The sequence below is a fragment of the Tupaia chinensis genome, unplaced genomic scaffold (assembly GCF_000334495.1).
Source record: "Tupaia chinensis unplaced genomic scaffold, TupChi_1.0 Scaffold000061_1, whole genome shotgun sequence".
NCBI classification, from domain to species: Eukaryota; Metazoa; Chordata; class Mammalia; order Scandentia; family Tupaiidae; genus Tupaia; species Tupaia belangeri.
In genome coordinates, this window is record NW_006159519.1 from 1,289,453 (window position 1) to 1,312,794 (window position 23,342).

General features: G+C 49.9%; 1 protein-coding gene across 1 annotated transcript in view; it reads right to left on the bottom strand.

Moving 5' to 3' along the window:
* Window positions 1-20,339, bottom strand: part of CHRNB3 (cholinergic receptor nicotinic beta 3 subunit) — a 33,164-nt gene extending 12,825 nt beyond the window's left edge. Inside the window, exons 1-3 of the mRNA XM_006141645.2 lie at window positions 19,911-20,339; window positions 7,126-7,277; window positions 6,166-6,210 (exon numbers count right to left, since the gene is read on the bottom strand). Coding sequence (XP_006141707.1) covers window positions 6,166-6,210; window positions 7,126-7,277; window positions 19,911-19,965 — 252 coding nt within the window. The 5' untranslated portion in view covers window positions 19,966-20,339. The remainder of the gene's footprint in view (window positions 1-6,165; window positions 6,211-7,125; window positions 7,278-19,910) is intronic.
* Window positions 20,340-23,342: the final 3,003 nt, after the last annotated feature.

Consider the following 23,342-nt stretch of genomic DNA (forward strand, 5'->3'; position numbering starts at 1 on the left):
AGCTTGCAAAGGTGGCAGTAAGTGACAAATATTGAGGTAGTCACATTCCTACACTCTATCTCACATAGGCTCCCAGTGACACTGTGAGCTACTCATTGCTTCTGTCTAATGAGGAGACCGAGGGCCAGAGAGGTGGAGGGGCTTGTCTCGTTTCCACGGTAGGCCTTTGGACCCTCCTCAGTTCTTACCCAGGGTCTACTCGAGTAAGAATTCCAAACTGACCAATGTGAGCCTGCAGAGTGAGGCAGTAGAAAGGTGAGCAAAGGTCAGAGACAAGCCCCAAAAATGCCGCTGCAGGTGGCAGGTGATAGACTGGGGAAAAGGGGAGCGGGGCAGACCTTCCATAGCAGGTCTGTTTCTTACTTCTGCTCAAAGACCAGTCCCAGAGATCTATGCAATGAAGTCTACATGTTTGCTGAACTTTTTGCTGATCTAAGACAGAAATCAGCTGTTGGGAAAACACTATCAGTTTAAGATGTTGGCCTTGGCAGACATTTGGGAGATTTCGTCGGGGTGGTCGTCAGATAAGAGAGCACACCGTTTCCTAGCGACTACCGTGTCGCCCCAGCCACTTAGTATTCTTTTTGTAAAAATAATTTTTTTAAAGAGATTTTTTGCTATACGGTGTGTGCACTTGCCAGAGACATAGAGAGAGAGAAAGTGAGAAATCACCGCCCAGGAGGATGGCCACACTGCATCCCTTCTTCTCCTTTCTCCTCTCGGGATTTTGGGTATGCACGCACATGTGCCTGGCATGAGTTTCAAGTCACCAGGTCCAGGACTTGAACCACGGTCAATTACGTGGGAGTCCAAGACACACCATGAAGCCATCTGCTGGTCCCTCTAAAAATTAATTTAAGTTTATTTTATTTATTTCTTCCATGAGAGAGGGAGAAAAAAGAAATATAGAGATGCTGGTCATTTAGTTTCTATTTATTTTTTTCATTTTCTTTTATTTTTCTTAGTTTTGCTATAGGGCATGTCTGCTTGCTGGAGAAAGACAAAGAGAGATAGAAAGTGAGAAGCACCCCCCTGTGGGGGATGGCCACACCTCAGTCCTTTCTCGTCCATTCTCCTCTGGGGAGTTCAGGCATGCAAACACACATGCCTGGCGTGTTTTCTTTCTTTCTTTCCTTCTTTCTTTCTTTCTTTCTTTCTTTCTTTCTTTCTTTCTTTCTTTCTTCCTTCCTTCCTTCCTTCCTGCCTTCCTTCCTTCCTTCTTTCCTTCCTTTTTTCTTTTTTTTTTTGGAGAGGTTTTTTCGCTATAGGGCGCGTGCGCTCGCCAGACAGACAGACAGAAACAGAAAGATAGAAAGCGAGAAATCACCCCCCAGGGGGGATGGCCACACCGCAATCCCTTCTCCTCCATTCTCCTCTTGGGATCTTGGGCACGCACGCACGCGCGCCCGGCGTGAGTTTTAAGCCACCGGGTCCGGGACGTGAACCGCGGTCGACTATGTGGGAGTCCAGCGACATAGCCATTACGCTAACTGCTGGTTCCCCTGGCATGTTTTCTAAGCTGCTGGGTATGTGACTCCAACCAGGGGAGTCAGCCATTGGGATCCAGCACCTCAACTTCCACACCCCTGGGTTTGGGGATAGGCCCTCATTTAGAATTCTTGCGGTATTGGTGTTTAAATTCTACAGAGCTTACCACGGCCCCTTACAGGTACCCAGCACATGGTGGGCTCTCAGTAAGTGCCCGTTGACTGAGTACATTGGGCATTTGTTGTCATGGTGATTATTCATATGATAATATCTAGGCAAAGGGTCCAAAGCTTGTGTCATTAGAACAAGACTGGTTTCATTTCTCACTTCCTTTAGGGTGCTTATGACGCGGTTTTTCTGACCTTGAAGGCCAGCGGGCGGAACCTGAGGGTAGGGCACCAAGGACTCCCTCACTAGTTTTGGGGAGTCGGTGTTAATAACACGTCCATGGTGTACCGGCTTTTCATTACTCTCTGGAAGTACAAAGGACGGGGAGAAATGAGTTTGCAAAATAAAATCAATATAATAAAAATAGCTCCATGCATTAAAAGATTTTCTCTGGATGTCACTGGATTTGTGCTTTATAAAGGTCTTTGGTTAAGAGGATAGAAGAGGAATTTCTAAATATATCAGAGAACAATGGCAATAGAGGACAAAGTAGCACTGATAAAAAAAAAAACAAGTCACGTTATTGGGGACACTGTTCAGGGGTTCACAACTTCTGCACGTTTTTGGCTTGTGGAACTATTTGTCCTGTAAGACCCAGATTAGTCATCTGGGAAGCCTTCAGATGAGTCACCCAGGGAACCCCTTGGGCACTTCACTGATATTACCCCTGGCACCTTTTCCTGTTTGTACATTACAGGACCTTATGGATTTTGTATTTTATATATTAGGACCTAATTAATATATATATATATATATATATATAAACATACATATACACACACACATGTATCACACACACATGTATATATACGTGTGTGTGTGTGTGTGTGTGTGTGTGGTTTTTTTTTACTATGGCTTTTTTATTTTTTGCTATAGGGCACATGTGCTTTCCAGAGAGGAGGAAACTGAGAAATCACCCCTGGGGATGAAGGGGAGGTGGTCACGCCAAAATTCCTTCTTCTACAGTCTTTTCTTTGGATTTCAGGCACACATGTGCACGTGCCCGGCATGATTTTCAAGCCACCGGGCCCAGGACTTGACCTGTACAGTAGGCCAGGTGCCATCCGGTGCCTTGATCTCCATTCCACCTGCTGGCCCACAGCGGTTCCTTTTCATGTGACACGGTGTCTTCTTTTGGCGGGCAGGGCTCTGTGGTCCTCCTCTTTATATACCCTCCTCTAGCAAGTGCCTGACTCCTAGCAGGCTCTGCTGAATGAATGGAAGGTGGGGTGAATCCTAACATCATCCTCTCCTAAATATCTTTCTAGACCAAACATCCTGAGCTGTCTCAGAAGCTGAGGAATCAAAGCCTGAGAAAGTACCCACCTTGGGGAATGGTCATGTCACCATCCCCTAAGATGCTGGCCTCTCACAGCCTGAGAAGGTCAGGACTAGTAAACAGACGACACAGGGAGAGGACTAGGAGGAGGGAAGGGCACGGCCACCAGCTCCTGCAGCCTGAGGCGAAACTAGACTCCACTAACTGTGTGTGACCTCAGAGCAGCCACTTCAATTCACCACCTGTTCAGTGCACCTGCAGGCAGACACGGTAACAGAATCTAACTTAGAGGTGGCTGTGAGAATCAAATGAGATTGTCCCCGTGACACTCTGGGCATAGCACTCCTTCCATCTCAGGTGGGCTGAAGATCATCGATAACTGCTCTAGAACTGAGATCTCTGCAAAGCACCAATGAGAACATTTTTTTAGGCATCCTTTTTTCATTTCTTTTCCCTCACCTCTTCCCTTTTCTCTTTTTCTTTTGTCCTTTTAGCTTTAGGTTAAAAACCTTAAAAAACTAACATCATGGCAGAGTTCAAACGCCTCCTGTTCCATGCAGACTTCCCTGCTTGCACCCATGCCATAACACTTACCTCTGTGTGCCCCCACATTGTGCCATAGCATAGCACTGACTAATATGCACTGTAGCATTTGCTACTCCAAACTCAGTCTGCACAAACAGAGGTGGCTTTAACTGTCCTCAGCAATTCTACAGAATGTGCAGCCTGTAGCTTCTGCCCCTTCAGATCCAGCCCTGCTCTGATTGACTTAAATAACTCATTTTTAAAATTGCAAGAGAAGTGACAAGTGTCTACTTTCTCAGTGTCAAAGCCACGGCTCCCTGGACCACTGTGTGATACTAAAGGTTAATAAGAGCTTTGATTTCAAGGAACAGTTGGGGAAGGAGGTGTGTGTGTGAAGAAGGAAGGATTTATTTTTGTTTTATTTATTTATTTCTTGCCAGAAGGTGCATGTGTTTGCCAGAGAGAGAGAAAGTCCCCCTCAACGAGGCTTGGACATGCCACAGTCTCTTCTCCCTTACTCTATCCTGTTGGGATTTGGGGCATGCACATACAGGTGCCCAGTATGTTTTTCAAGTTGCCAGGACTCAAACCAGGGTTGGCCATATGGGATCCAGCTTCCCTTAACCACTAAGCCATGGGGTCAGCTGTGTTTGTTTTTATGAATTTTCTAAGCCTGTTTACATTTTACGAGAAAACCATAGGTTCTTCTCTTCCCAGCAAACTCAAATATAGGACTTCTTTTGGGTCTTTATCAACTCAAAATATGGGGAAGGGGGGGTCTTCAAAAAGTTAATGGAAAATTCAAATGATGAGAAAACTGTGCAGGGGTTTCAAAATTTTTTGCACTGGCATAATGTGTACTTTAATTCCATTTTTCTGTGTGTGTTTTGAAGTCCCCTTGTGCCTCTAAATTTATCAAACTCTAAAGCACAAAAGTGGGACAAATCACTGAGGTATGAGACAGGTACAGAGGAAGATACGTTTGTTGAAGTCGTAGGGTTATTTTTTTTTATTTTTTTTTTTTTGAGATTCATGCTGTAAGGTGCGTGCACTCACTGGAGAGAGAGAGATAGAGAGAGTGAGAAATCACCCCCAGGGCCATAGCTACGCCACAATCCCTTCTCCATTCTCCTCTCAAGGTTTTGGGCATGCATGCACACTCACCCAGCGTGAGTTTTAAGCTGCCAGGTCTGGGACTTGAACTGCGATCAGTTAGGTGGGAGTCCAGTGATGTAACCATTACCATTATGCCATCTGCTGATCTCTAACTTGTATTTATATGCATATATTCCCCACTAGTTAATCTGTCCTGGATATTTTTATTTGTAAGTAAAATAATACATGGATTCATATCCCAACTCGCTAAGCTACCTACCAATTAAAGAAACAAAGGAACAGAGAGTAATAACAATTATAATAATGTTCTAATTCTGATTAAAGTTTTTAACTGGGAGAAATTCGATGACACTAAATGAGGCTTAGAGAATCCCTTCATGGTTTCTTCTCTGCCTGGCTCCTTATAAACCGTGAGTAGGAAGACCTGAACAACGTCTGTGAAAACTAAGTAGACGACTACGTGTCAGCATAAACAAACAGAAAGTACTATGGATAAGAAAGTTCAAATTCAGCGAGACGCTTAAGGTGTCCCTGCCTGGAAGGTCTTTAATCACATTAGGTAATACTGGAGCATTCATTAAAAACCAAGTACCATGGGACTAGACAGTGGCAGAACTGTAATGCAACTGGACTCATGTGGGAAGGTCCTGGGTTCGTATCCTGAGGCCTCTGTATACATGCCAGGTGTGCACGTGCTTGCCCATAATTTGGGGTGGGGTGGACTGAGGTGTGAGGACCCTGTTGGGGTGCCTGTCTCTCTGTCTCCCCACTCGCTCTGTCTCTCACTCATGGAAGAAGTAAATACACGAGAAAAAAACAGGTACTATCATTGCTAACAAAACAATAACAACAAAAAAGCAGTCAATCCACCTACTATCAAGCAGGTGTCAATATGCTCCCTTCACACACCAGATGCATTTCGAGCTGTGAAAGGCGACCCTTTTCAGGTGGCCCTAGAACAAGCTTCTCTGAGCAGACTCTTCTGGTTTTAGAAAACAGGCTACAGCCAAGCTAGAAGCCATCTTCTAAGAAGAAAGCTGAAAACCATTTTTAGTGCATTTTTAGTTATATCAGGAAAACAGGGTGGCTGCTCTGTTCTGGGCTTCGCTGTACTCTGGAGCTGGGGAGGCAGCCTTCTGCTAGTCCTGGTTTGGAGCCCAGTTCTTTTAAGGGGCAATGGGAGACATTGCAGGGAAGCTTCCCATGGAGGGCTGGGGGAGCAGGGAGAACCTCACGTCATTGGTGTGCTTATCCAGGTGCAGAGCCCCCAGAGGGGGACGCTGCTGGAATCTGGAGTCTGTGGCGGAGCCAGGTGTGGCCTCATTGCTGGCGTCTCCTCTCCCTGCCCCCTGGAGCAGCCTTGCTCCCAGCCCCAGTGACACTGACACGAGCCAAGTACAGCCTCCAGGGTCTGCTCTCCAGCACTCACAAAAGAAAAGGAAAATCGAGCCTCCCAAGCACTTCCAAATAGCTCCTCAAGGAGCATGATATGATTGCTAAAAGAATTTTTGTCCCAATGGGAGCCTTTTTAAAATAGAAAGGAATGTAAAAGACTACGTGGCAGATACAGCGCTCGGATAGAGACTTACCTGCTTAAGCCACACATTCGTTGTCATCAGCTGATTCTTTTCATCCTGACAAATGACAATTAAAAACATACCATAAATGGACAGGAGAGGAAGTTGCACTTTTTCTTTTTGTCAGAAAATCCTGTCTGAGTCCCACTTTTGAGGTATTGAAGGAGCAAAGGATTTTTTACTTAAGAACAGTCAAATGGCGTGTAAGCCTAAAATAATATGCATATTTTGTTTAAAATAAAAAATAATAATTAAGTTTATTATGGAGCTATTTATGTAAAATGACATAAACCAGAAGACACTTAGAGGATATAAACTAGAAGGAATATTAGCTACCTTGGACCATGGCTTGCTTGATTTTCTAGAAGGAATCCCGGTGTATCGGGCTAGCTGGGGTAGGTGTGTGTGCACGAGTGAGGAGGGGAACTGGAGCCTCTAGGGAGGACTGTGTCCTGCCCCACAGCAGGACAATCACGCTGTACTTGGGGAGTTAAAGTTCACCAATTCCTTCATGACACACTTAGAACAGGAAGATCTGCAGGGTGCTAAGGTATGGGAGAGTTTAGGAAAGGCACAGGGTCGCCCAGGGAGTGCGGGGACAGCTCTGGCTCTGGGCGCTGTCGTCGTCATCCTCCCTGAAGGGCCCTGCCAGCTCAGGGCACAGCCCGGGGGAGGTCGGGAATCCACAGACTCAGCCCTGGGCTCAGCCTGCCCTCGTACCCAGCAAACCCCACAGGGCCGAGGCCTAGCAGCCACATCCACCCTCGCACTAACAGGGTGGCAGTGGGAATTCACTCCGTGATGACTTCTCCTTTCCATGGGTCACTTCACTGGCTTTGGGGGATAGATTTACTCTCACCGTAAATTATTTTTAAAATGGAAATGCCAGACCCAAGGAAGGAAAAAATGTCTTAGGCATACACCGCCGAAGAAATGCGAGTTCTTTTTAGCTCAGTGGCGAGGATTACTCACCACGTCTACGAGCTGGGATATTTTCAGCCCGAAATGGACTTTTATGGTGTCGTTGGAATTGAGGACCGGGCGGACCCACTTCTGGTAGCCTTGGAAGAGATGTCTGAGAAGGGCGTCTTCATTTTCAGCGATGGAACTGGATCCCGCGGTGGCTGTAGGAATCACAAGGGAGTCTGAGTCATTGCGAGAGCCATTCAGACGGGCTCTGCGCTCACACCCTTGCTGCCGCAGGTTCTAAACCCCCCTCCAGCAAAGGCAGCTCTGGGGTCCACGGGCCTTTCTCTCCTGGTCCCTGCTCACCCCACCTCCCTCCAACTGCACACAGCGAACCCCAGAACCCGCACTTCCCCCAGATCTTCATTTGATCACAGGATTTTCCACCAACACCTTGACCCCAGAGCCTCATCTGCAGGTTCTCCCTGCTTCTTCAACGGGCTGAGAGCCGGGTCTGCCCACCGCCGTTCTCATCCCTGCTCCTGTTTCCCCTCACTTCTCTCTTCTTTTATTTTTTGAGAGATTTTTGCTATAGGGCACATGTACTCACTGGAGAGACAGAGAGAGTCAGAAGGTGAGAAATCACCCCCCAGAGGGGATGGCCACGCCACAACCCCTTCTCCTCTCTGGATTTTGGATATGCCCGCACACGCGCCTGGCATGAGTTTGAAGTCGCTGGGTCCAGGACTCCATCCATATTTGACTACGTGGGAGTCCAGCGACATAACCATTACGCCATCTGCTGGTCCCTCCTTCACATCTCTTACCCCCGTTTGTTGTATTCCGTCATTGCCTATCTTCCCCAGAGCCCCATGGCGACAGGTGCAGATGGGAAGGGTTAGGTGTTCCCAAGCACCTCGGGTGAGAAGCCGTAGCTCGGTGTCTGGCCGGCCTTGCGTATTTTCACTGGTGCTTCAGACATTCCCTCCTCCTCCCTGTCTCTCCAAGTTCGCTGGTCCTTTCTCGACCTCTCCACGGGTGGCTGGCCTTGTGTTTTCTAAGCTCGTGCCTTCAGACATGAAGTTGGGACGTTCACCTGCTGGCACCGAAGCTGAGGGCAGAACACGGCAGGCCACAGCAGCCAGGTACGCCACCCAGGGATGACAAGGAAACAGCCGTGGATGTCCTGTCCCGGGACCCCCTAATTACTCCCTAACCCTCCTCTCCCTGAGTCCCATGGATGCCCCCGGCCCCCACCCTTCTGGGCCGAGGCAAGTCTCGCACCTAGCCCCTCTTCGCTGTCAGAGAGGGTGCTTTCTCCTCTTCCGCGTTCCCTCTGAGTTTGGGGATTGTCTCACAGCCGGCGACCACGGCCACCCTAACATCGCTATTGCGGAGGTCGTTTTGACAGAATGCCTCGAATCTGATCGTGCTTCCCCAGGGCCCAGAACAGTGCCGGGTCTCTGTGGTGCTGGCCGTGTGTGCTGAATGAAGGGGAAGGGCATCTGTGGGGCGATCCCTGCCCATTCGGCTGGCACCCACGCACCCGCCCTGTGGTCCTGGCCCTCTTCCTCGCCCTTCCAATGCCCTCTCCCTTAGGAGGGCCTTCCTTGGCCTCAGCCCCCTCGTGTGGGAGCGCCTGGCGACACCCTCGGGTTGAGGAGGGGCTCAGGAAGGCGTGCAGAGAAGTGTCACCTCTCCCCGCCAAGTTCTCCCGCTTCACACCAGGGCAAGCTCTGCTCCTAGCGTCTCAGCACGTCCTGCCCTCCCTCTCCCACGGCAGGCTTTACCTTTCCTTCCCACGCAGACACCCCGACAGGTGAAGGTCACAGGCGAGGCGTACCCTCAAGTTTACCCGATAGCATTCAAAGATTGTTAGTAGGAAGAAAAGCAAAATAGTAGCCCCTTCCCCGGCACACACTTCACCGAGAGAGACAAGAGACGCAGCTGCAGGTGCCCGCAGACAGCTCCTGAGGGGACAGCGCCCGGATAAGACAGGCGGCTGTGTCCTCCCCTCTCGTCCCTTACCCCAGGAAAGCATACCCAAGTGCCTCCGAGGGGCAGGAAGAGGCACCTGCCACCTTCCAACCAGCCTGGAACTTGGGTGCCCCGCTGTGTGTAACCAGAGCTGCACTCAGATCAGCCCGGCTGCCCGGCGCCATCCGAAAGGGCCTGAAACCTCCCTGGCAACGTAAGGAGGAAGCCGGCTGCATTCCCCGGAGCCCTCTGCGGAAGGGGTGTTTAACTGCTCAGGCAGAATCCTAGAATGTGGTCTTAATGTCCCTCACGTACATCCCAACACATACATCCCGTGCTCGCCGCGCCCCCTGTCTCCAGGTGCCACCCTAATCACCACCTCCAGGAGCACTCCGGGATTCCCACGCTGCTTCCTGGTTGCTTCCGCCTGTGCCCTTTCCATAGTCCATTTCCACACTGCAGCAAGAGTGAGTTTCTATTTGTTCATTTTTTGCCTTAGGTCACAGAGGCTCGCCAGACAGGAGAGAGACAGAGGCAGTGAACAGGAAAGCGAGAAATCACACCACAGGGATGGCCATCCTGCAATCCCTCTCCTCCATTCTCCTCCTGGGATTTTGGGCACGCACGCACACGCACCGAGCGCGATTCTCGTCTCCAGGTCTCCGGGTCTGGGACTCAAACGGCAACTGGCCACGTGGGAGCCCAGCACCTCGACCACTGCGCCACCTGCTGGCCTCTAGAGTGAGACTTTAAGAACTGAAGAAAGCTGGCCTTGTAGCACAGCGGTCAAACCTTGTGCATTAGGAGCTGGATCTCACACGGCTGGCCAATGTTCAAATCCCGGCTCCTGCAGCTTGAAGAAAACCACATCGAGTGTGAGTGTTGTGTGCTTGTGTGTGCGTTCACGCGTGTGTGTGCGTGCACGCCTGAAGTCCTGATGCGAAGGAGAAACGGAGGAGGAAGGAGTGTGGTGTGGCTGTACCTCCCTGAGGGGAACTTGCATGCACGCCTGAAGTCCTGATGGGAAGGAGAAACGGAGGAGGAAGGACTGTGGTGTGGCTGTACCTCCCTGAGGGGAACTTTCTCTACTTGCTGGTGAGTGCACATGCCTTCAGTTAAACAAAAGACAGAAGAGGATTCTGTCAGCTCCCAGGCTAGGCCCTCGAGAATGGCTTTTCATCAGACTTAGAAGGAACGTCCCCAGCCTTGCCCTGGACTCCCATGCCCAACATATCCCGCCATCATGCCCCTGCCCTCCTCCCAGCCCCTCAGGTCTACCCACCCTTCCAGAATGTTCCGCATGCTTCTGCCCAGGGAAGGCTTGCCCACTAGCGAGCTCACAACTACCCTTCCTTTGTCCACTCTCGGCTCCAAGGTTAACCTCCTTGAAGAGGCCATTCGAGGTTACCCTTCTGGTTTTTTTGGAGAGGTTTTTGCTATAGGGCGTGTGCACTTGCCAGACAGACAGAGAGAAATAGAGAGACAGAAAGTGAGAAATCACCCCCCGGGGGGATGGCCATGCCACAATCCCTTCTCCTCCATTCTCCTCTCAGGATCTTGGGCACGCACGCACACGCACCCGGCATGAGTTTTAAGCCACTGGGTCCGGGACGTGAACCGCGGTTGATTACGTGGGAGTCCAGCGACACAGCCATTATGCTAACTGCTGGTCCCTCTAGGTTACCCTTCTAAAAGTACTTCCCACTCTCCATCCCCTCACGGTATTTGACCTTCCACCAGAGCACCTAATCCCATCCCATATTTGCTTATTGTCTGTCCGCCCCACGAGGTGAGCCAGCCCCAGGAACTCAGACTGTCCTCCTCACGGGTAGACCCTGGGCCCTGGTGTTCCCGGCCAAGCACATCCAGCTGCTGCTTCTCAAGGCCAGTGAGACAAGAGCAGAGGCTGGAGAAGGGAGCTTGTTTCCGTAACTGGTGACAGGGACACAGGCAGCAAGTCCCATCACACTGTCTCAAAAAGCTCGAGTTCTCCGTGGAGGTAGGCGCAAGATAGAAGCACCTGCCAGCCACGCCTCGCCATAATCAATCTCCGTCAGACGCTTTCTCCTGAGTCTTTCTCCAGATTCCTTCAAGTACTCCTGGGTTCTCGTCTGCCCCTATGACTCAGCACTTGGTCAGATGGTTCTCATTTAGAGGCCTTTCTAAATTTCAAGATGGCTGCAGTCTTGGTAGACCCTAAGCTGGCCTGCTTCCACGGAACAGTAATCTCTTTGGGTTCACTTATTCAGAGGATGGATTTTTCTTGGCAAGCAGCCCCTTAGACCACACACAGGTAAAGCGTTTTGGCGTAGTTAAATGTCTCTAGAATTTCTTTGGAAAAAGTTCCCAGTGACTTTAGAGAATACATTTGGGGAGAGTGTTGAAAAACCTTTGGATATCTACTAGTTGTTTAGTGCATAGAAGATGTTTAAAAAGAAGAGGTTTCAAAATTCAGAAATAACATTGGGACCAGCGGCTGGCCTAATGGCTATGTCGCTGCTTGGTTTTTGCTTTGTGGAGTGGTATGTGGAGAATCTGTGTCAAAGATGAATTGATTAGGAAGAAAAGCAGCAAAAACCCAGCTGTCTTCTTTCTCAGCCTCCTCCTTCAAGGTAAAGAACGTGGTCTGAAAGGTACCTGTCTTAGCTCTATACTATGATAACAGAATAGCATAGGCTGGGTAATTTATAATGAACAGAAATGTATTGATGTATGGTTCTGGAGCCTGGGAAGTCCAGACTGAGGTGTCAGCATAAGCGAGGGCCTTCTTGCTATCTCTTTCCAAAAGGAAGGGCAAAGAGAGAGCAAGAGAGACAAGAGGGGGCTGGCCTTGTCCTTTTAAAAGGAACGCATTTCCATGACTGAACGCAGGCCTGCAATAACAGCATTAATCCACTGGTGAGGGCAGACCTCCCCCCAACCACACACACACACACCTCCCACCAGGCCCCGCCACCAAACACGGCCGCACTGGGGGTCAAGTTTCCAGCACGTGAGCTCCGGGGGCACATGCGGCCACAGCAGCCCTGTGGCAGACACTGCAGGTTTCCTGCCCAACAGCCATTCCCCCTTCTCCCTTGTTAACAGATTTCAAATCTAATCAGGGTTGCCAGGTGCCAACTGAAACAAGTCAGGTCCCGGGCTCTCTGACAGCTAAGGAGGGCCGATGACACGTGTGGGAGATTGGGATGGGAGTGGAAGCCCTACATGAGTCTACAGGGAAGACTGCTAAGGAGAGTGGCCTCAATTCGGCACATGCCCCCTCCTTCCTCCCGCAGCTGAAACGCAATGCCTAGAGGCTTGCCCACCCAAGCATCCTACCAGCTGGACGAATGCTATACCCATGGGCTGGCGGGGCAGAAGGACAGATGGGACCTGGGTCTCCGAGAGCCCTGGGCTGCCCACTGCCAGCTGTCTCGGTGAGGCAGGCAGTCTCTGACTTAGAAAAGCACGACAGCCTCGGCTCCACGGTGTGAACGCAGCCCTGGCCGTGCTGGCTCCCCCGAACGGCCCTGAGACTGCCCCGTGAGGAGCGTCCTGCAGAGTCCCTGTGTCCCAGCTCAGGTCCCTTAGGACACCTTCTCACAGCGATCACGACACCGGGGAGGCTGAAAACAGCTGGATCAGGTCTGAACCAGCTCACATGCACAAGTTCACGCTCACGTGCCCACACGTACACACGAGTCATGAGAATTCTGGACAGGTGAGGAGGTTCCTGAAGAAGAGCAGGGACTGTGCTTTTAGACAGCCTTCTCCTGGAAGGAAAACTGAGCAGTGGTTTTGAAGGGAGACAGAGCTGCGTGTCGGGAGGTGAAAACATGCTCTGACCTGACATCCAGCATTTGCCACCCCACAGCCACGCCCGCTGTGGGCATTTGGATCCTGGTGTCGAGCAGTTCCGCTATGTGGGGTTCTCTCTAGGTCTCGACCCCGTCACCAGCGTTAGCGGAGAGTCTCCCTGCTTTGTCGCGGCCGGTAGCGTACTGAGCTGCAGGGGTGATAGCACGTGGGTGGACACAGCTCGGATCCAGAGTTGATCTGAAACACGCCAGGCACACAGGCACCCGACACGCTGCAGGGCTGGGTGGGGAGGGGGCCAGTCTCTCTTGTGCACACGCTCGCTCGTGAAAGAAACTTAATAAAAGTAATCACTTAAAAAGTCAAAAGGAAGATGAGCTTTCCATCTGAATGGAAAACATAACCCGTGCTGACTGTTATGGTCTGAGTGTCTGTCCTCAGTGTGTGGAAGCCCTGACCCCCAGAGTGACGCTATTTAGAAACAGGGCCCACTGTAGTTTAAATGTGTCCGCCGGTCCATGGTTTAAGTTTTGGTTTCTATGGTGATGGTGTAAAGAGTGAACGCTTCTTCTGGCTATGACATTGCGGGGTGGGGTCTTTTAAGGTGATTGGGTTGAAGTCGTTGAGGGGGACACCTCATGATGGAATCCTGCTGGGCTTATAGGGAGAGGGACTAAGAGAGACACAGGGACATAGACAGACACGCTCTCACCACGGATGCCCTAAGCTGCCTCAGGACTCTGCAGAGATCTCCACCGGGGAGGAGAGCCTCAGGGGTCTCTAAAATCATGCTAAACAAGCCTCTATTCTTTTTTTTGTGTGTGTGGGGGGGAGAGGTTTTTGCTAAAGGGCGCATGCGCTCGCCAGAAAGACAGAGAGAGACAGAGAGACAGAAGTGAGAAATCATCCTCCAGGGGGGATGGCCATGCCGCAATTCCTTCTCCTCCATTCTCCTCTCAGGATCTTGGGCACACACACCCCTCTGGACAGATCATCTAGACAAAAAAATAGATAAAGAGATAAAGGATCTAAATGATACCATAAATCAAATGGACTTAACAGACATCTATAGAACTTTCCATCCAAAAACCACGAGATACACTTTTTCTCACCCCCACATGGAACCTTTTTGAAGATTGACCACATCATAGGGCACGAAGCAAGCCTCTCCAGATTCAGAGGCATAGAAACTATATCCAGCATCTTCTCTGACCATGATGGAATTAAACTTGAGTTTAATTTCAAGAGAAATGCTCAAAAATACTCAAATACACGGAAACTAAATAACCTACTCCTGAACGACTCCACAACTACTGAAGAAATAAAGACTGAAATCAAAAGATTCATGGAAGCCAATGACAATGAGGACATGAGTTTCCATAATCTTTGGGACGCTGCTAAAGCAGTCACAAGAGAGAAGTTCATAGCAATTAGTGCACGTACGAGGAAGACGGAGAGAAGGCAAATGGATCACCTAACATCATGCCTCACAGAATTGGAAAAGCAACAGCAAAAAGATAAAATAAAACTCCAGGAGAAAGGCAATAATAAAGATACGAGCAGAAATAAATGAAATAGAAAATAAGTGAACTATACAGAAAATAAATGAAAGTAAAAGCTGGTTCTTTGAAAAGATAAACAAAATCGATGCACCACTAGCGAGACTTGTTATGAAGAAGAGAGAAAGGAACCAGGTGAAGTAAATCTGCAGTGAAGCAGGAAATACAACAACAGACAAAGTAGAAATACAGAACATCCTTAGAGGACACTATGCACAACTACATGCCAAGAAACAAGACAACCTGGATGAGATGGACAAATTCCGGGACACGTATAATCTACCAAGATTGAGCCAGGAGGATATAGAAAGCCCGAACAGGCCCATAACAAGCCAGGAGAGTGAATCAGTAATAAATAACCTCCCCACAAAGAAAGAAAAGAGAAAAAGACATGATTGAAAGCTTCCTGCCCAATATCTTCACATTTTCTGAACTTTTCCAGAATAAAACCTGAAGTCATCACCGTTATTGTAGCAGACTAGAAGACAGACCTGGAACGTCCGTGGTTTATTCTTCCCATAAAACAGAACATTATGCGGAGGGCAAATGCTTCTCATGGCTGATTCTTCGTGATCAGGGCCTTGATAAATATTTGATGATGTCTGATGAATAAACAAGTGGATGAACAAATGAACCAGAGGCCGTAACAGGTGCTTTCTAAGCCACGGGAGAAGACGGCGGAGGGGCTCGCTGTTCCTGAGGATGTCACGTCACAGACCTCAGAATTTCCAGGACGAGTGGTCCTTGCTTTCAGGATTAAAGGAGTTCCTGAGAAGTTACACACAGGTCACATTTTTGCCAATTGACTTAAATTTTAAATTAATTAGGTAAGACCAGTGTTCTAAGACACATCTCAGAGATCCATCGACAAGCCCAAAACCTGCTCATTTAAAAAAAATCAGTCAGAGGGCACATGTCCTCAACAGAGAAAGAGAAAGAGGGAGGAAAAAGCCCCCTCCCCATGGGATGTAGTCATGCCAAATCCCTTCTCCTCCACTTCTCTATCCTGCTGCGATTTGGGGCACACACACATGCGGCCAGAATGTCTCTCCAGCTCCCAGGGTTGGGATTTGAACCACGTGATCAGCCATGTGAGATCCAGCTTCCTCAGTCACCAGCCTACGGGGCTGGTCTAGGAAAGTGCTCTTGGAAGAGGAGTGGCCCTCCTGCAGGCGCATCTCTGGGAACCTAGTATTTCTCAATTTCTGCATCAATTAAAGAGGAAGGAAAAGCGAGCTGATGGAGTCTAGGATTATGGAAAAGACCTCCCAGGTCACCTTGACCCTTGTCTGTCAGGTGGACGCCAGGGTACTGAGAATGACCCAGGGAATGACTTCTCCTGGGTGACCACACACATGAGCAGCAGGTGCGACCTTCCGACTGCCAAGTCAGCGATCTTCCCATCAGCCCGTAACTGTGGGAGGGCTCGGGGGAGAGGAGTGTAAACGACTGTTGTCTCCACCGTAGTCTTTTCTGCAGCACATACAACGGTTTCAGCCTTTCACCTCCACAAGTGTGGACTCGTCCTTATTGCTGTTTTGGTTGTTTTGTCGTTAGCCAACCGCCGCCTGGAAGAATGATGCTCTCAGGCCAGGCCAGCGTAACGTCAGAGTTGAACCTAGTCTGCTTTAGTGCTGAGTGGAATAAATCAGGCGATGAAAGCCAAATACTGGATGTCCCCCTTAACACAGCCCACTTCTTAGTGGAAGCTAACGGACTTGACAGTATGAAAATAGAGAAATGGCTGGAGGCCGGCAGGTAGCGTGGTGGCTAAGGCATTGGACTCCCACATGGTCGACTGTGTTCGAGTCCTGGGCCTGGGGGAATTGCATTCTTACTTTCCCTTTCTTTCTCCTTCTGGTCAAATTAAAAATATAATAATAATAATAATAATAATAATAATAACAAATATAAAACACACCATGAAATAATAATTCTTTAAAAAAGAAAAGGAGAGAAACGGTCGATACTATTGCAGAAGCTGGACTGGAGTCAGAAGATGGGAGAACTTGGTGGGAAGACACAGAGCGCATGGACGCAGGGGGAGCAGGGACGGAGCCGGACCGCAGCAGAGAACGTCGCTGATGACTGAGCCCTTCGACGCCGTGGGGCGAACGTCTCATGCACATGACGTAACATAATGTTAAATGGGAGATGGCGAACACGCTTATACCCTTGATACACATACATGCTTTAAAAACATGACACATTAATGCATCATGACTTTGCCCACGACCCAATACAACAATATCTAAGTCAGAAATTACGCAATAAAAATTTCGTGTAAAGAAATTAATCACATCGGTTTGGTGTTGGGGTGATAGGTAGCATTGTGAGAGTGTCTTTGGGCCTGGCTCACCTCCTGGCGCCTGGCACACGTGTGCTGGTCAGGACCTCCTTGGTGGGCGCCACTCTGGGCTCACTCTCCTGGGGCGGGGGCACCCAGTGCTCTACAGGAGGGCGCCTTCCTGCTGCGGAGCTGGCCAAGGCTCTCCACATAGCTTCCTCCAAGTCCTGCATTGCACACACACACACACACACACACACACACACACACACACGAGTCTAGCACACATACGCAGAGGGTCTTTACTGCCTTTAGATTTTTTACTACTTCTTTTGGTTAGAAGGGGTGTTTTTTGTTTGTTTGTCTAAGATTTTTTGCCATTCTCCATGCACTGACTGGACAGAAACAGAGAGAGGGAAAGTGAAAAATCACCCCCTAGGAAGGATAGCCACGCTGCAATTTCTTCTTCATTCTTCTCTAGGGATTTTGAACACGCACACACACACACCCGGCACGGTCCCCCTGGGTCTGGGCTCAACCACGCCAGTGGCCATATGGGATCCTGTGCCATATCCACCATGCCACTTGCTGGCCCCAAGAATAGGACTTGTTGCTCCCCGAGTCCCTGTATTCTCCTTTGCTTGCCTCTCCCTCATCAGTCTTGTTTTTCTGTGTCAAAAAAGTTTCCCTGAGGTCCGACAGGCAACTGTGCAGGCAGAGGGAGAAGAGAGCAGGCAGGCAGGCTGGGCTGGGAGACGGAGGGGAGCCAGGACACGGTTCCCTGGTCTGTGCCCAGCACTGGGGGGCTCCTCAGCTTCAGAAGGGCCCCCGGAGGGCACAGGGCTCTTGGCTTGGAATGCTGCAGCCTTTGCCGGACTCGCCACTTCAGGACAAGGACCCGGCACCTGCTTATTGAACATCCAGAGGCGCTGGCCTCGGACTCAGGGGTGGGGGCTCCGGTCCTGATTCAGCCTGTGTGATTCTGAGTGAGGCATTCGCCCTCTCCAGGAGAACCGGGGAGTGGATGATCAGGAAGGTCCCCAGCGGTCCACATGTCCAGTGCATTCGGGGTCTTTGTGTCCATGAAACAATCACAAAGTGTGGCCTGGAATGCCAGTTATTCCCGGTGCTGATGCAGAAAAGAGCCAGGGTTTCATCAATTGAATGCAGTCCCTCCCTGGTAGCTACTGTTTATTGCAAGGACAGAACTCCGAGGGGAAGGGGGTAAGGCTGTCAGGACTGAGGGGGCTCGCTCCCTGTGCGGAGGGGAGGGCTCTACCCCAGAGTGGAGCACTCAGTAACACCGTGCACAGACATCTCCTTTAAGGAAGACTTGCCCTTTTGGCCTCTTCATTTTGACCATGTTTCTTCTTGTCGGACACAATCCCTTCTCCTCAGGTCTCCTCTGGGGATCTTGGGCACACATGCACATGCGCTTGGCATGTTTTAAGCCACTGGATCCAAGACTTGAACCATAGTCGACTACATGGGAGTCCAGCGACATAACCATTCCACCATCTGCAGATCCCAACTGCTTAATAAATCTTTACTGAGCAACATTAAGCTCATAACATTATGTAGAAAAAGTGAAGGAAAGAGAAATAAGACACAGACTTTGTTTTCTGGGAGCAGAACAAACACACAAACGTGAATTAGCAGCCTAAGCGAAGTCGCGTGGCCGTACGCAATGATGCTTTCTGCCAAGCCAGAAATACAGAATGAAAGGGCTGCCCCTTGTCATTTGAAAAACGTTTTGTGTGATTAAAAAGAGAATTACTTTCTTTACAATGAGTAATAAGGTTAGAGAGCTTAAAAGGTGGCACAGATCTAAAAATGTAAGCAGACTTCTATGGGTCTCGAAATATTTGCAGATGTAAGATTTATTACGTTGGGTTTCTTTTAGATCTGCAAGAGATGCAGACAGTTCAGGATACACTTCTGAACTGGCGGTCTACACAGTGGAGGCCAGGTCACGGCTTCTCTGCCAGCTCCTGTTGTCTTAGCCAGTCATGGTGCACACGGGACTGTGCAGAGTGGGACGAAGGTTTGTGCTTAATGCCCGGGCCAACCAGTGAGACCATTCCCCTGGGCAAAGAATGATAAGAATTGATTCCTTCATAGTAAATAGAATACCCTAAAGAATGCAGACAGGAAAACAACAGCCACGTGGGTGCTGATTGCTAGAACACACAGAAGTGACTTCTGATTTGTATGGTTGGCAAAGTACATGGAAGACTTTTAGGGACCAAGTTTCGCGATACTTGAAAGGGGGTCAGTGCTCTGTTAGCACGACTGATTCAGAGTCCCCAGAATAAAGAAAGGCTGTTTTTTCAGGTGCAGAAATGTTCCAACGTCACTTTATTTCTGGACATGGGCTTCTTGATCTCATGCCTCAGTTCTCCACGTGAAAACTGCGATAATGGGATGCTGCAAAATTACCCTGAGAAAGACGATCCAAACCGCTAATGGAAGGCACCTTCCTCACCACATAGCTCCCGGCCTCACAGGGGTTCAGGCTGATGGGAAAAGCGTTCTGCTCTTAAGTTCCATCACAGGAGAAATGGTCCCCAAACCAGAAAACGGGTCAGTGCCGACGAGCACTGTCTTCTAAACTTTTCAGTATTTTCTCTTTCTCTCTCTCTCTCTCTTTCCTTTCAATCATCCTCTTTCTTACCAATAAGTCTTCTATTTTCAGCTGGTTAATAGTCACACAAAACACACGCACACGCATTCACAGGCACTTGGTACATATCTTTGTTTAGTTGTGACACTCATACTAAGTGCACGCAAGTTTATTAAAGTGTTCGTGTAAGTGTATAGGGGATAGTGTGCAAAATTAAATATCTTCTATTATGCACAATAATTATGAGTAAATACGACAGAAAAAGGTTGGCACCGTACATTTCTGTGCCAGACGTTTGAAGAACTCTGTGAGTGACAGTTCATTTAATAACCTTTTTCTTGCTTTTATATCCTCCTACCACACTCGTAATTATTCAAAAGGAGTAATGCAATAAATGGCAAACCATCAACGTGGTGGAATCCATAGATATGATTTCTTTAGCAATATAGAGAGTTCATAAAACTACTCATTCCAGCCACACCTTAAGGACTATCCTAAAGATTTCCGTGTATGACAGCTGGCCCTTTAACATCATCCACCCCACAGTTTTGCCTCCTTTGCTTAAGAAATTCTACTGCCAGGGTCCATTGATTTCACGGAATCTTACCTGAGGGAGAGACGCCAAGGGCGAAAAGCACCGGCATCAGATCTGGAAGCTTCATCGTGCCCGTTTCAGAAGGACGATTTCTTCCCTCTCAACAGCACAGAGTTTCCATTGAAAAGAGGAGTGTGGAAAGGAAAACGCAGTTCCAAGTGGAACCCTTGGGGAAACGGAACACCCGGAGTGGGAGGAAATAGTCTCGAACCATCTCGCTTCAGTGCGATGTTTCTTAAAGTGCACTTCATCGATCTCCACCAGCTGTCAGATCCTGTACGTCCACCACGCACCTCTGGGTCCTAACTCCTGACTTATTAATTCGCTCTCTCGCCCAGAGATGCAGGGCGACCACGAAGGACGGTGCCAGACAACTCCTGCCTGTTCTCTGCCCTTTCCCTCGTGGCTGGAGAGCTGCTGAAGGAGCCGCACCGTTCCCAGCCCCCGTTACGTAAGCGACAGGAAGGTTCCTCGGACACGGACACGATGCTCCTCTACTGCCTTTCCATTTGGGACCTGGAGCTGAAGACCAATGGCTACGTCCCAAGCGCCCAGTCCGAGGGTCCTCTGAGGGTGTCCGAGGCCTGCTGAGCATAGCGGGCCCCCAGGACGGGGGTTCAGTCTTGTTCCATTTCATCTCCATGCTTTCTTCTTTTGCCCTTCTTACCGGTGACCTGGTTCATCCCCCCACCTCCCAGAGGGCCTCATCAACGTGAACCCCTCGTGAACAGCACATCTCGGAACGGGCAGGTGTCACGTTAGGGATTGAACGACAGGAGGGGCCGGGGCTGGGGAGTGGGGGGAAGCAGAGTTACCCAGCTAGGAACAGAGGGCGTGGAGGAGTTTGACATAATGACATCAATTTAGTCCAATTTGAACATTTCCCGATGATTCCCCATTAAACCTCTGATGCGTGCCATTAGCAACCACAGACCTCCAGAGGTGCTCAGAGAGAAGCCAGCATGTCACAAAAGGGCCCCAGGTGCCAGGCCTCGTCTGTCCCTTCCTCCTGCCCCAGTCCGGGTGCTGCTGTCTCCCACACGCCCTCAGCCACCCGCTGCTCACCTGCCTGTGTGCCTTACCGATGAGCTCCTGGGTGAGGGCTGTTTCTTCCGTCCCTGTGTCCCCACTCATCTGCAGTGCCTGTCACCTGCAAATGCTATGAAGATTTCTGGAACACAGAAGGAAGGAGGAGTCACACTTTGATTTTCCAGCCCCAGGATTATGCTCCAGGCCTGCTGTGAATCTGACTCTCAGGAGCAAAAGAGCCACTGGGCTGGGGGTGGGGTAGGGGTGCAGGGCAGCTATTTGCAAGAAATCAAACCAAATGACTCTTGTAGTCCGGCCCTGTGGCCTCAAGGTTGAGAAAGCTTGATCCCACATAACCAACCCCAGTTTGAATCCTGGCCCCGGCAGCTTGAAAACCATACCAGGTGTGTGCTCATGCATGCGTGCGCCCCAAACCTAGACAGGTTAGAATGGCAGAGAAGGGATTGTGGTGTGACCATGCCCCAGAGGGGTTGCTTTCTCCTCTTCTCTCTCTCTGTCTCTCAATCTCTCTCTGGCAAGTACATGCACCCTCTGACAAATTTAAAAAAGAGAGAAGAAGAAAAACAAAATGAAGCTCGCCATTCCACTGAGCTGGCAGGGAGCGCCGTCTCGGTCCTCACAGGAGATCCACCCGTCCCCTGGGAGAGCAGAGGAGTCTGGGGGGCCGGGAGGAAGGAGGTGTGCTTGCAAGGGATGATGTACGCTCTGGTTAGCACTTTTTTAAATGATGAAAATAATATACTCCTAATCCTGAATTTTAAGAACACGTATAAGCCCACTTTCCTCTCCCGTCCACCAGCACGACTTGGGTTTACTGGGCCAGAAGTTGTGGGTGCCGGCGTCTCCCTCTCTCTTCCTGTCTGTCATGGAAAAAATAAATAAACTTTAAAAAGATTTCTGGGCGCCAGCTGGTGATGTGAAGATGAAAGTGGCTGGATTCTATGTGTCCAGCTGCACGGTTCAAGTCCCAGACACAGAGGAAAAACACATCAGGCACATGTGCTTTCGTGTTCAAAATCCCTAAGGAGAATAACGGAGAAGGGATTGCAGTGTGTCCATCCCCCCTGGGGGGGATTTCTCACTTCTCCCCACCCCACCTCCCCAGTGAGTGCGCACACTCTGTAGCAAAGAAAAAGGGGAAAGACTTTGGCTGGCATCCTCCCAGCGCACACGCACAGCTCCTAGCGGTTCTCTGGCTATAGCCGAGTTCCGCACTTCCGCTGAGCGGTCACTGCTTACACTGTGGAAACGTGACACCATTAAAGCTCTGAGTGTGTTTTGGTTCTCAATTTTAAGAACAGAAGAAACTTGAAATATTTTCACGGCCTCGAGGGGGACAAGAGGGAGAACCATGGTGGTTTCGTAGCTCGTTGGTGGGTTTAGAGCGGGTGGGCCGCCCCGCAGAGTGCTGTGAACAGATGGATGAAACCGAGGGTCTTTCGTGGTGGACAGCGTGCAAATAACTGCCAAGGACTCTTCCTTCTTCTTTAGAGAGATTTTTGCCACAGGGCCCGTGCACGAGGTGGAGAGACAGAAAGTGAGAAATCACCTCCCGGAGGGGATGGCCATGCCCCAGTCCCTTCTCCATTCTCCTCTCAGGATTTTGGGCACACACACACCCTCTGCGTGAGTTTCAAGCTGCTGCGTCTAGGACTTGAACCATGGTCAACTGTGTGGGGTCCAGAGACATAGCCATTATGCCATCTGCTGGTCCCAACCAAGGACTCTTTCAAGACTAAAGGGCACAATCTCACCACCCACTGTGCATGACAGAACCAAGATGCAGAGTGACTTCAGGAGGCCGGAGGCGGGGTCCACGCTCACAGATTAGTGACCAGATCACCGGGACTGGGACGAAAACGGCTTCGGATCACGACTGTATTCCTACAAGCTTTTTTTCGCATGGCCGGGAAACTACACAGCATGGAGGTGTTCCCTTGATTAACGGCCTTTATCACAAGGAGTAGTTACACCAGGCCAGCCAGGGGTGCGGTGTGAATGCACTTGACCCATGTGGGAAGGGCCTGGTTTCGTCCCAGGGCCTCCTCGCGCACACTGGACACACGGGCCGTGACCGGGCTGGCTGAGGCTGGCGGCTGATTGTGGCATGAAGACCCAGTGGGGTGCCTCTTTCTCTGTCTCTCTCATGGAATAAACAAATAAATAAACTTAGAAGGGCAGGGAGGCGGACGGTGGTGTAGCAGGAGAACTTGATGCTCCATGAGGGCTGACTGACGTGGGAAAGTTCTGGGTTCACACCCAGAGGCCTCCCGGAACACACTGGGCGCTCACAGGCCCGGATTCCAGGCTGGCTGAAGTGGGAGTGGATCTCCATGTCAAGACTGGTGGAGGAGCCTCTCTCTCTCTCTCTGTCTCTGTGTGTGTGTGTGTGTG